The sequence below is a fragment of the Pleurodeles waltl genome, chromosome 8, assembly GCF_031143425.1.
Source record: "Pleurodeles waltl isolate 20211129_DDA chromosome 8, aPleWal1.hap1.20221129, whole genome shotgun sequence".
Lineage (NCBI taxonomy): Eukaryota > Metazoa > Chordata > Amphibia > Caudata > Salamandridae > Pleurodeles > Pleurodeles waltl.
Window position 1 is genome coordinate 1,419,546,498 of NC_090447.1, and position 13,286 is coordinate 1,419,559,783.

Sequence of the window (13,286 nt, forward strand, 5' to 3'; positions counted from 1 at the left end):
AACAAACTGCCCTAATAAGGCCAGTAAGGGCCTCCCTATGTTTATAATACATAGGCACAAGAGATGAAAATTGTGGCGCTAGAATTTCGATGAGGGGCGTATATTATAAAGTCTCCTAGTTGTGGACGCAGAGGCAGGGGAAAGTGAGGTAGGAGGTAAGTGTTAAATGTTTATAGCCTACAGTGGGTGTTAAACAGTGATCCATAAACTGTAGGTGTGTTTAGGCAGCCTGCTTGGGGTGGTGCTCCTACAGTTTATCAACCCATCGATCCCTAGTGTTGATTAGGGAAGTCATTAAGGGCCAGATGTAGGAAATTCTGGCTTTGCGACTCGCAAATTGCGAGTCTGAGCGACTCGCGATGTGGCTTTTGCGCCTTACAAACAGTGATTTTCGCTGTTGGCGAGGCGCGAAAGCCTTGCTACATCTGGCCCAAAATGAGCTGATAAAGTCCCTCAAGACAGCAAAGAGCCACCTATGCCTTATGATTTTAAGGCTTTTTTTATTTTTATTTTTATTTTTGTAATGCAACCCGAGTGAAGGGTGTTTAGCAAGCAAATCCCTCCTTCAGCTGCAAATTGTCGGCAGTTGAAGTGGGGTGAGATAAAAGCAGCTGTCTGTTGGGAAACAAACTTTGATATTTAATCTCAACCGGATAAGATGCCTGCAATAAATAACAAAATGGCAAGACAGACTAGTGCCACAATAAAATGTAGTCCAAGATGAAAGAGGGAAGGAGAAAAACAAGGGTCAATTGACCCAACCCACCCAGTGGGACTGGACGACTCAACCTTGATTTCCACATTATCTGTTTGGCCAGTGCCTAAACATAAGGGAAAGTGCTCTCCTATTTCAGAACAGGGCGATAATAGGAGGTCATCACTCTCAATTCACTCCCTTTCTACATGAATAAAACAATTTGTAGAGATGCACTTTAAGGCGGGGTGGACCGGTGATCCATTTAACATATAAGTGTCAAGTGAGATTAACAAACTCTCCCAAACTGCTTCACTGCTTGACCATGATCATTCTCAGATTACACGTTTGGTACCCACAGAGGTATTGTCACCTGAGCCAAGACTTTCTTCTTCATCTTACTTGACACCTGGTCCGATCATGTTCTAGCTAGCCTGGCAAAGCATGGGAAAAGTGGAATAAATAATAGTGCTGATCCTTCAAATTGCTTTTATGTGCGTGATATGAGTTGTTTGAAAGAGGCGGAAGGAGGGGAGGAAGGTGTGAACGTGCACATGGACCCCATGTGACGGAAAACGGAGATTCGCTCCACTGTCTGCCACCTTCGCCACCTCGTACTCTTCTGTGTTGGATGTTAATCTACTCATTCAGAGAACTCTTCGTGGGTACTGGGAGCAGTGCTACTGAAGAATGATGCAATAAAAAAAAAATCCAACCAGTCTACTACAGACTATAGCAATAGAGGTAAAAAGAAATAAATGGTTGTATGGCCTCATTGATGAGGCTGGTTGCAATCCCATCTGAAATGGTTGTCTTGAATGGGAATAGCAGTCCTCCGCTTGTTTCACAAAAGAGAGTGTTTGTTTTATTATAAATATTGGTCATATAGAAATTGTGGAGGAATAAGGTGGAAAAGGAAAATCAAAATCCTTCCAAACAAAAGTAGAGACCCCACAAAACAGATGGTAAAATTGACGAATAAAGCCTCCAACTGTGTAATCTTAAAAAAAAAAAAAAAAAATTGAAGAGGAAAAATTTGTGGAAAATTAAAACAGAAGGTGGAGTTAGTGAAGTAAAGGGTCAGTGGCGGAATAGAAGGAACAAGTGTAGAAATATGAGTAATCAAGATAATAGCATAAACAAAGTTTGAAAAATGGGTGAAGCAAGAGCGTCCGCGTACTCGTGGAGAGTAGCAACTCTGGAGAACCGAAGCACTCCTCAAGGGCAACAAGATTCTAATTCTAATTTGTGTATCTTTATGGAGATTATAAGAAAAGGGAAGACCTGGTCAAAATAGAGTAATCACTTAGGTGCATGCCAGAGTTATAAAGCCCTTATGGCCATCTCTTTAGAGAATTTTGTTAGAGTAGGTTTCTGTATTGCTTTTCTCTTGAAATAAGGGAAAACTATGCTGAAATAATTCAGCACTTAGTCTAAATAATGAATTTATTAAGGCACTTCTTAAACATCAAGTAAAAGACCCATATGAAAATAAGTATATAACTCAAGTGCAACAGAATATGTGAATATATACAAAGATAAGTGCATACATCAAGTAGTCAAGACTTAAGAAGAAATTTCCAATCCATCAACAGAGCATGTATACATGAACTAAATCAAGATTTAAAATACTTCACCTATTGAGTTGAGGTCAACATCCTTGCCAGCACTACTGGGAAGCCCTCGGATCAGTCAAGCAGGAGTCTTGATTGAGATCACGAGCAGATCCTGGGCAATGCGTCCGTTCCACAGGTGAGCTCCTGTCTGAGCACCAAGTATTCCTTTCTTTTATACCTTGAAACACCTCAAGGAGAAAATTCTAGGACCCCTTCCCTTCTGTTATGAACGTAATGTGGGATGCACTTTGTGTCGAAAACCCTCACAGGAGCTGGCCAGACTCCATGTTTGTTCTGAAACAGAGCTGTACATTTCTCTGGCAAAAAACAATCTCAACCTTGTGAACTTTATCAAATGTGCACCCCTCATACCATGTTCCAGAAACTGTCCAACTATGTACTTGTAAAGAGGAAAGCAACTTCTGTGTGGAAAAACACCTGTGCTGCCCTGCAACTGCAGCAGGATACAAAATGAAGTCACTCACACAAGACGGAGTTGATGGTCAAATCCACATAGCATCACAGTTTCATGCAGAAAAAGGAAGGGGATGACATTACACAGTGTGTTTGTTGGTCAAGATTGGTAAAAAATTTGATAAGAAAGGAAGAAAAATAATTGAATCATAAAGAAATTAGGATGATCTCAGATATAGAGGTGACGAGACCTTAAGTAGCAACATTCCTCCATTGCCATGCTGCACTATCTGCATAACATGTGGCAGGTGGTACCTAAAGGAGAGCAATTTTGTGAAGAGGCAAAAGGTAGAATGTTAATAGGAATCTGTAATGATCTTATGAAGCATAGATCCATGGTGTTAGAAATTAGGTATCTAGTGGGCAGAGGTATGTACTCTGTCCGAGTAGAGAACACGGTCCTATACAACCTAAATTAACCTGTGCTCACCCTCTGGAGCTTAGTACCGAGCAGGCAGGCTTAACTTGGAAGGCAATGTGTAAAATATTTTGCAACACCCACACAGCAAGAACAACTAAAACGCAGCAAAAAGGACTCCACACAGGTTTATGAAACTAGAGGCAATTTATCTACGTAATTCAAGACCAAAACGACAAAAATCTAATAAATATAGCAAGAGAAATTTGCATTAGAGTTTGTCAAAACAAGAGCGCTTTCAGGGGTGTGGTATTTAGTAAAATATGTACTTGTCCATGGGACGGTTGCTTCTTAAATCTACTTGTCTGGTAAAAATCTACTTGTCCCTTTGGTGCCAAGTAGTGTGGCAACAAATTATGGCTACAATCTTATGTAAGAGCTCTGATAATTGCCTCTCTGATTATGCCAGGGCGACTACTATAGTAGGGCTTGAATACTTGCAATTTCTTCCCCCAATATATCTATCTCCTTATTTTGCCACCTTTTCGCAGAGCTACATACTGGGGCTGGAGGAAGCAGTAAACAATAGTTCCAAGGCTGGAATGCCTTTGAGTCTGCAAACCTACCAACATGTTTTAAGGATTTTCACCAGCTCTTACCTAATCTTTTCTCATAATGAGAGAGGTTGAAAATGTACTTCTGACGAGGGCAGATTTAGACGTTCTCTCCCTTCTCTGCCTCAGCACCTGGCATGCAGATTTCTAGATTGGGAGTGAGGTATTAAAGGGGATGTTACCAGGTCATACTAAGCTTCCTCCACTCTTGCGTCTCATCTTCCAACTTTACAGGTTATTGTAGGAAGAAGAGGTTAGAGGAGAGCATTGAAGTAGTGTTTCCTGCCCACAGCACATCCGTTGCTTGCCCCGATGATCTCTGGGTGACATGACAAGTATGTGCTTAGTGCTAACTAGTAACTATGATAATGTGCTTTTTGAGAACTGGCAGTTGTGTCCTTGCTGAAAATTTGGAATGATTAGTGAGACATGGAAGTGATGTGTTTTCTGGTAATTTGAAATGATGCCTTCAGTGACATGTGGGTAGTATCCTCTAAAACAAAAATTAAAGGACACCTGAAGGGAGATCTTGCAACCTATATAAGTGCATCCAGTAAAGTCAAATGTACAGCCAGACCCCTTGAAGATCCTGAAATTCGGTTTTATCAATGGAGCATTGGAACCCGGTAGATAAAGTAGTTCTTGCCCTGATAAATTTTATATAGATCCAAACTGGAATATAAAACAGGGGCTACTAAACATAACAACAACCTCAATAATAGACTGACAAATAAGTAGGTACACTATTCTGTAGTCTATTCCATCATTCTCAGTTCAGCAAAGATGTGAAAGCAATCATAATCCTTAGAGATTTTACTATAGACCAATACAAATGTCCTGGACACCGCAATTGAACAGTTGATTACAAACAACGTATGGATGGAGAACACCATCGCCCAATCAAAGGAAGCAGCAGAAAAGTTTATACAAGAGTGTCAGGACAATGAAAATAAACCCTTAGAGACCTGGAAGACATTCCTAAAGAAACTACTAACGTGGCCAACCAGTAAATCCATTCCAACAACAGAGGCTAAAGTACCGTCCACAGAATTAATCAAAGTTCAAAGCAGAGTAGGAACATTTACGTAAAAAAAGAAGTAAATAGGGCATAGAAATGATCTGCAAAACCTTTTAAAATTGGGAATTAAGGAATTCTTTCTAGGATCAAAGATTGAATTACAGGAAATTAACCTGGATGGAAAAGAAGCAGAATGAGGATATCTTCTGGGTAAAGCTACTGCATGCTGGTAAAAATGCAAACTCCAGAAATTTCTAGCAAATAACAGCATAAGCCAGTAGCCCCATAGCATAAATCACTCCAATATTCTGGAGGACAAGTGACTAAACTTCTTTGGATTATGCTTCAGCACCAAAGAACCTACTCAAGGTCTCGGAAACGATGGGAGAGCAAGGCAGTCAATACAGGAACATCAGGCACAAATGCATTCATGTTGCGAGATTCAGAGCAGAAGCAGAATGAGGCAGCATGTACACTTCCCAGTTTTGATAACAGGATCATAAAAATGATTAAGGGAGGCCGTCGAGATGGTGCACCTGGTCCTTATGGTATTCCTCAAAATAATCTGCAAAATAAATACAAAGTTTTGGGCAGCACAGTTGTCCAAAGTCTATAAGTCTGACCTCCAAAACAAAATAAGTAATAACCAACTCCTGGAAAGGTTTGGTGATTAATCTGATATACAAAGGAGTAGATAGGTAGCTACCAGAAAACTGCTTGACGATTTAGTTAAATCCGTTTTGCTAGAAGATCTGTCACATTTGGCAAATGACAATGAAATAATTCCACTAACCCACCCAGGTTTCAACTGAGGGGTAGGTACCTTTCCGAACATCTTCACACTTTTCCTGTTCATGGATCAACAGTTAAGGAATCACACAACCTTTTATCTCTGTTTCTTGGACTTTATATCTGCATTTAACAGTGCAAAACGTGAGAAACTATAGGCAATTGGAAAATACTGCCACTGCTATTAAAACTGATTCAACTGTTGTACACTAACAGTTGGATAAGGATAAAAGTTGGAAATGGTGCATGCTTTTCAAGGTAAATTGACACACCTAGATTTAAAACAAGCATGTGTGCTTGCACCAGATCTGTCCAATCTTTATCTAGCCAATCTAATGACACAATAGAATCTCATCAACTCCCATGCCCCGAAACTGGCAGTACTCCGTCTATCCAGCCTCCTTTATGCCAACGACCTGATTTTAACAAGCAAAACTAAAGTTGGCCTTCAAAGACAGATGGACACTCTAGTACTATATACTCATGGAAACGGATTGGAACTAAATCTGGCCAAGACCAAGGCAGTAGATGAAAAATCATAGCCAGGTGGGATTTGGACAGAACTCAGATTGGAAACCGTGATGGAATATAAGTATCTAGGGATTCTGTATGGCAACAGTATTGTTCACAGCACATCTGAACCCACTTAGAAAGAAAGGATTAGCCCTAATGGCAGGTTTTGAAAACCGGTTCAGATGTCTGAATGGTCTGTTACTTCTTCCAGTGCTAAAAGCTATGTCCGCCAAAGTCTTATCAGCATGATACTCTGTGCAATTGACACCAAAATTCTAAACCGAATAGTTACAAAAATATACAGAAATATTCCTCCTCAGAAATTAATCACCAGCACAGATAAGAATGGAGTTTGGCCTTGCGCACTGTCTGGCTATTGACTGTTTTGCATTTGTGAAAGCATATTACGACAGAGAAATACCCAAATCATTATCTGTGGCAAGAAATAACCAATACATCCCTAAATTCACACTCAAGAAGCTACCTCAACCAGAAAGTGTACCTATTCTGTTTTTAAGAAATCAGTGAACCAGCTTTTGGCGTCCCAGTCCTTGATTGCAGATAAGCTCACCTTCTCTGAACGCTACCACGCTTGGATGGTAATTCAGAGTTACAAAAAACTTGCACCGCAACCATACTTGAAACAGGCTTCTCAATCTATTTAAAACAAAAATCAGTGAAATACAGATTCAGAAAACTTTCTTCACTTGACCATAATCCGCCTTAGTTAAAAGCATTTGCAAAAAACTGATAAGTATCCGGGTGGCCCTATTGCACCATCTATTACAGGAGAGGTGCATTTGTTCATTCAGACCAGCTATATTGATTAGCTTCGAGACGAAAGACAAAACAATTGATCTGCTACTTTGTAAAATTTTTACCTGTAGAATTAAAAACAAGAACTGGCAGGAAAAGGGGACCCAGGCTATGCAGCATGAAAACGTTCTTTAGAATGACATTAGAAGGTGGTTTGATAGCAAGTGGTCTTTTTTAAATATTTGTACCGCTACTATACATTATGTGATGTTGCATTTATTTTAATTGTGCAATAAAATCTTGCAGGTAACAGGAGAATTATCACTGCAAACATGCAATGATGTTTGACTAACAATGCACTTAACATTGGGTAATTGTCGGGGGCTGGCAATGATATGTAGTTAATAAGAACTGAAAATTATGTTTGATTGCTGGAATGTATTAGAAGGGCCTTGGAAAAAACTGGGGAAATCATTTTTAAAGGCATGACCAAACACATCTGCATTTGCTGTAAAGACAACTTTTGTTGACAAATCATTGTTTTCTGTTTTTCAGGGGCACAGTAAATCTTTTAAAATTGCCCTCTATGACGACAATACTAGTAAGTAATTTATCTTCTACAATAAGCAAGTGTTTGTCTTTATACATATATTTAACTTGTGACAGTGGGCTCCAGAGAAAATGAGCTCTGCACAGTCCCTGTGCTTTCATCTGCCTTTACTGAACTGTTCCACACATGCTTATACTGGATCTAAGAAACGGGGGGTGAAAGGTTTGGCATGGCATTGGGAGAGACGAGGACTGTGGATGTATGTCCATTCTCACAATTGCATCTCCCGTTAGAACCTAATCACAGTGACAGCAAGTGTTGGCCTCTTCCATTCCCCTAAAATACTGCACATATTCACAGAAGAGGCAGAATCTGCAGTTTAGTTCACTGGTATGAGGATAACATCAGCAGGCTTAAGCAGTAATTCTAGATATCTCCTTTCAGTTGTTTTCAATTGTGTATTGAATTTTCCAGTGTTACAATTTATAATAAATGCTTCATCTTTTTCTTCTTTAAACAATTTTGTGATTGAAAATTCTGTAGAAGAAAAAGCCATATAAAATTATAGATCAATCTGTAATTCAAGAGCATAGAACATTGTAACCCAAAATGCTGCATACTGTGTCTGATGGACTTTGTTTGGTAGTATACAAAGACATACCTGATGCTGTGCTTTGAGGAAGGTATTTGGATTGGTAAAATGGGGGAAAGGAACAGTTTAGTGACTAGAGTGATTATGGGCATTCCAGTTCAACTGGTAAATCTAAAAATCCTCAAACTTGCATAGTTTTGGCATTTAGAACTTTATATAAGAGAACAGTGCAACTTTCCTGAAACTGGGGCTGTTAGTCCAGGACAAAAACTCTGAGCCCTGGTAATTAATTTGCTGCCTAGTAAATGAAACCGAACTGCTGTACCTAACATCAGTACATAAAAGGAATATCAAACCTGGAAAAGGTGAGATCAACATAGAAAAGTATACAAACACAAGCAGTCGGCATTGATGGTTCTGGGAAACTGCCCCAGATCTGCTAAAAGACAGGCAGTCGACCCTACAATTTGTTATTGAGTCTTTTCAAAGGTAGCTGGAAGTAGTGATACGTAGGTTCCATACAAGCAATGTACCTTTTGATGACTGTGTGACTACAAAAGACCTCGCCCTAGCTCCAGACCAGAAGCTTGTTACCACCAAAGTAAAGTTTAGGGTACCCACATGTTGTTCCTCAATCAGGTAGGACGTGAGTGAATGTTTATTGTTTTTGTAACAATAAAATATCCCAACTAGGGTGTGACTTTACCCAGTCAGCTAGGGATCTCGAGGTCTGAGGAATGCCCCAGACCGAATTTTGCTCATAGTGAGGACAGAAACATGTTGGCTTCCACAGACTGTTAGAGTAATTATGTTCTTTATACTGTCTCAGTGTTTTTACCCATACCCACGGATGCCACTAATATAGGTGAAATACATTGGTAGTCCCAGAGGTATTTTAAATTTGATCTGGATCCCTCGCCTTGTCCAGTAGCTTTTATATAAGAACTCCCTCTGGTGCAGGTTTTACCAAGAGGTTGAGTCTTCCTTGGTGGCACTGTCCTACCAGGGTGGGGCGAGGTGGTCATTGTTGAAGCATTACACGAAAAGTGTGAGACCACCTTTTCCATTGAAGAATATTCCTCCCCCCGCCCCCCGTTGGAGAACTTAGTGTTCCTTAATCTCACATAAATTCTGAATCAAGTGTAAAAAAAAAACAAAAAAACAGAGAAGGTGTTTTTATCTTCTTTCGTCTGCTCCACCATACCTATTGTGCTAATTTAATCTTTTAGTAGGCCCCCATGCACAGCATTTGTGGGCTCCCACAGTATCTTACAAAACATATATTGGCAATAGCTAACAAAGCAGTGGTACACATTTAGCATTTAAAAAGTCTTATTACAAAGCCAATGAAAACTACTGGAACTAATGAAAATGTGTTGGTGAAAGCGTTAGGAAGGGGTGATAAATGGACCAACTAGCATCACGTGACCACCACCACCACCAAGTCGGCCTTTACTCCATGAATGCAATTCCCATGTTGGAGTAGATCTTAGCGTTTTTAATCCAAAGATAGAATGCACTAGTGGTGTGTAAAGCTTTCAATGCAACCCATTTTTAATTTGATCCTTTCTCTGCAAGTTTGACTTGTGATCAGCTCTGTTCACACTGTCCACCAGCATCCAAACCAAATTTTGGTCCTTCTGCTTCCACACAGTTTTTTGCTTGGGCAGTCCTGAAAAAAAGCTTAGGTTGGTAATCTAAACAACAGTTGTGTAGCGCACCACTCACCCATTTGTGAACATTTTATAGGCTAAAGAAAGCGATTTCATGTTCCTGAAAGAAAATGCCTGAGGTTTTGATAATGGTGTGGGATTTGAATGGCAAGTCCTCATCTATCCACAGCTCTGCATTTCTAAACTTGTTACTAGTTGACAGGGATTTCCCAAAAATTCGTTGAAGGGGCTCAGTTGCGTGTCCAGATTACTTCTTTATCACAAATAGAATAAGAAGTATTTTAGGGGCATTTGGCTGCAACCTGCTTGCCGTCTAGAATTTAACCATCTGAGTGCTTGGTGTATAGTATTGAGTGCGGGTATTGCAAGATACAGCCAGGTGTAATTTCTTAGAAGCCATATCTCCTGCCCTGGTGCTTTAATGAATGTAGCTCATATAAACCTTGGGATTCACTAATACGTCCTACATCTGGAGAGGGAAACTGATCCAGTATCGCCAACTGACACTATAAGAGAAGAATGAGAATATTTCTTGTATGACCCTAGTTCGGTAATTTTTATCCCCTCGTCCCCCGACTCCTTTGGGTCCACAACGGCTACTTGTGAGGTTTGCAACTGCTTAGAAAACAGGATATTGAAGTATATATAAATGATTTAGCAAAATAAAAAATAAATAAAAAACATTGAGATTTTCTGTAAGCGTGAAGGAATTTGAAACCGGAGGTCAAAAATTAGGCTGGTATCCTCAGACTGATTCATAGTAGAAATGCAGGTACATCTAATTGAATATTATGTGAACAATGCTTGGCCTCTATTGAATTTAGAAAAGTACCACCCTTTGCATTATTTTTTTGGGAGTATTTGTGAACTTAATAAAATATTTAATCATCTTTGTATATCTTTTGATTGTTTTTCTGTATTTTGCATATTGTTTTGAGATTCAAATTGTCCAGATTGCTTAGGCCAGAGTCCCTTAGCTTCCGATTATGGCTGGGGGAGAAGGGGCATGGGTGACCCCAAAATCCAATAATGATTGAGTAGGGCCCCGGATTCCTGTAATGATTAAGTGCAGGTCCAGAGAAGTCAAAACGTTAAGAACCATTGTCCTGTTTGCTACACTTCAAAGGTACTCCAGATGAATTCAGCAGATGGAAAGTTTAACTGTACCATCAGTTGGAATGTAGTGGTGAAGAAAGTGTTGTGTGGTTTTGAACATTCTGTGACACTGGTCACCTCTCTGCCCAAACTGCCAGCAGCAGTCCATCATATCAAAGAGAAGGGACTAGTCCAACAGCACTGGCAACACAAGTGGTTATTTTCCACAGTGGTCAAAATACCATCCCTTACTAACATCAGTGCCAAGCTATGCATTACACAGAAACCCAGACTGCTGCTGATGGAGAAGTATGAGAATTTATCATATCACCTCTTTCTCCAGAAGTCTGGCTGTGTTTGAATGCTAACGGACTGGTACTTGATCATAAGTCCTATGTCAAGTGGCAGTGTTTTCAGCTGGGGTTTCAAAAGAAAGCTCGAGAGTTATGGATCATTCCATGTGAAGAGGAAGTGTACCAAATCATAAATGAAATGACAGTGAATAAATCCACAGCTGCAAATTACCCCCAAACCCTAAAACTAGGTTATTCATGAATCCATGGAGTTTAATATTTTGAATCCAAGGAAGGTAGATGTTCGTGAAAACGTGATTAAAAAATATATATATGAGGGTTGTTACTGTACCACTGGACCATATCAGAAGCCTCTGGGTAAGGTTTAGCAGCTTCCTTATTTCAGCCCTTATGTCAAGGTATAGTAATAAATTATACATGTGGTGGGATAGCTTTACAAAGGCAGAAAACATCTAAGTGGTGGTGCACTTTTGCTGTGATTTGTCAGAAAACTAGTTTCAAACCTGGGTTCATGTACTTTATTGCTCCCAAAGGGATATAAAGTACTGTTGATTACAAACATATTGTGATTGCTAATCATTTATCTATTTAAAATATCTGAATATACATGTTTTTTGTTTTGAAACAGTTGATCCTGTCAAATACTGGCTCCATCGACCAAGGAAAGAGGTGCATGATGACTGTGATGTTTTAAAGATTCGTATCTTCTGGACGATGATGTTCGAGAAAAATGCTGTTTCTGTTGCTGAGTGGGGGTAAATGGACAATCTGTTTTAATATCCTACCTAGCATCCACTTAAATAGTAACAATATTTTATGTTATAGTTCCTGTCCCTAACAGTGGTGACTTGTGTTAACATGACAAAGAGCCTCTTTGGTATACAAGATGTTGTAATGGTGAACAGATCCCGCCAGTAGGCTACTTTACACACATCCAGCTCTCTGCAAACCTAAATAACAGATAGCCAGTGAGAGGGGTGCAGATTACTTGAAGCTGTGATGAACAGTAGGCGGTGAGGCAGGCTACACTTACGCTAAGCCTATTTTTTTGTTCACCTAATATGCTGCACGCTTACATGAGATCCTTCTTTCTGTGTATTCAGGTGTCTGAGGTTTAACCCAGTGAAATAAATCTACTTTTAGTTCTCCTGGTTGAGGTGACATGATGTACGCCTTCGTGGTTAGGATTGGAACCTGCATCCGCTTTTGGTCCTTCATGTGGCACTTCAGAAGTCTAGTCTTATAACATGAAGATTGAAAAGGTGCAAACGAATGAGGAGAGAGTTGATGCTGAAGACAAACCTATATAGAAATATGTATTATCAATATTGCACAGTAGACCCCTTTCATTCACTTGTTTTAAGAATGTTTTTTACTCTAACTTGATAGCTGATTGTACTAGATGCCCAAAAACACCTGAATCATATTGACAGTGATATGTCTGATCGTATTAATTCCAAATACTTTTGAACTTTCTGTGAATTGGGGGGTGGAGGGTTGCAACGTAAAAATGAAATTCCACCACAGCACATATTAAAAAATATATAAAAATTAGTCATTTATTTATTTATATATATATATATAATAGTACAAAAACTAAAATTGCATATTCAGTCTTGCCTAGAGGAGCAACCAATGAGCAGGCCTATAATGGACTGTGTCCTTGATGAGTAACAACCCTCTGATGAAGCTTGTCACCTGGTGTGAGTGACGTTTGCATTTTTTGTAACGGAGGTGCTTGAAGCCCAATATTTAGGAATGCTACATTTTCCTTCACTTTTAGGGGTTATTTGTTTTCGGTTTGTGATGTTTATAATTTGGTGGGAGGGCGACACGCATAGCTCTACAAAAACGAACGTCCTCTAACTCCCTCTATGTAAATGACAAGTGAGTTGAGGCACTCATGTCTCAAACAGCATTCCATTCACAATATGTTCTGTAGGGTTCCTGTTTGACAGGTCAAACAAATGGGTATCTCTCTGATCAAATGACTGTTCTGAAACTAAGAATCTCAGTCTTAACCACAGTGACCCTTTGTCGGGCTGCTACCAGCTAACGCCTTGCTGTAATACTTTCTGATCTCTGCTGATGTACTAGGCACAGGAATACGTATGTTATAGATGGATAACTAGTGCCCCTTTCAAAGATATCTGGCTTTAGAGGCTGAGGAACTGAACCGCACTGAAGGTTGTTAGCTCAAGCGAGAAGTGGAAAAACACCTAGGCTTCTA

The 13,286-nt window shown here is 39.7% G+C and overlaps 1 protein-coding gene across 1 annotated transcript in view; it reads left to right on the top strand.

Annotated features, from left to right (window-relative positions):
* The window catches only part of LOC138248710 (E3 ubiquitin-protein ligase TTC3-like), a 1,210,547-nt gene that overhangs the window by 21,238 nt on the left and 1,176,023 nt on the right, over positions 1-13,286 (top strand). Inside the window, exons 3-4 of the mRNA XM_069202542.1 lie at positions 7,388-7,433; positions 11,685-11,811. Of these exons, the coding sequence (XP_069058643.1) occupies positions 7,388-7,433; positions 11,685-11,811 (173 nt within the window). The remainder of the gene's footprint in view (positions 1-7,387; positions 7,434-11,684; positions 11,812-13,286) is intronic.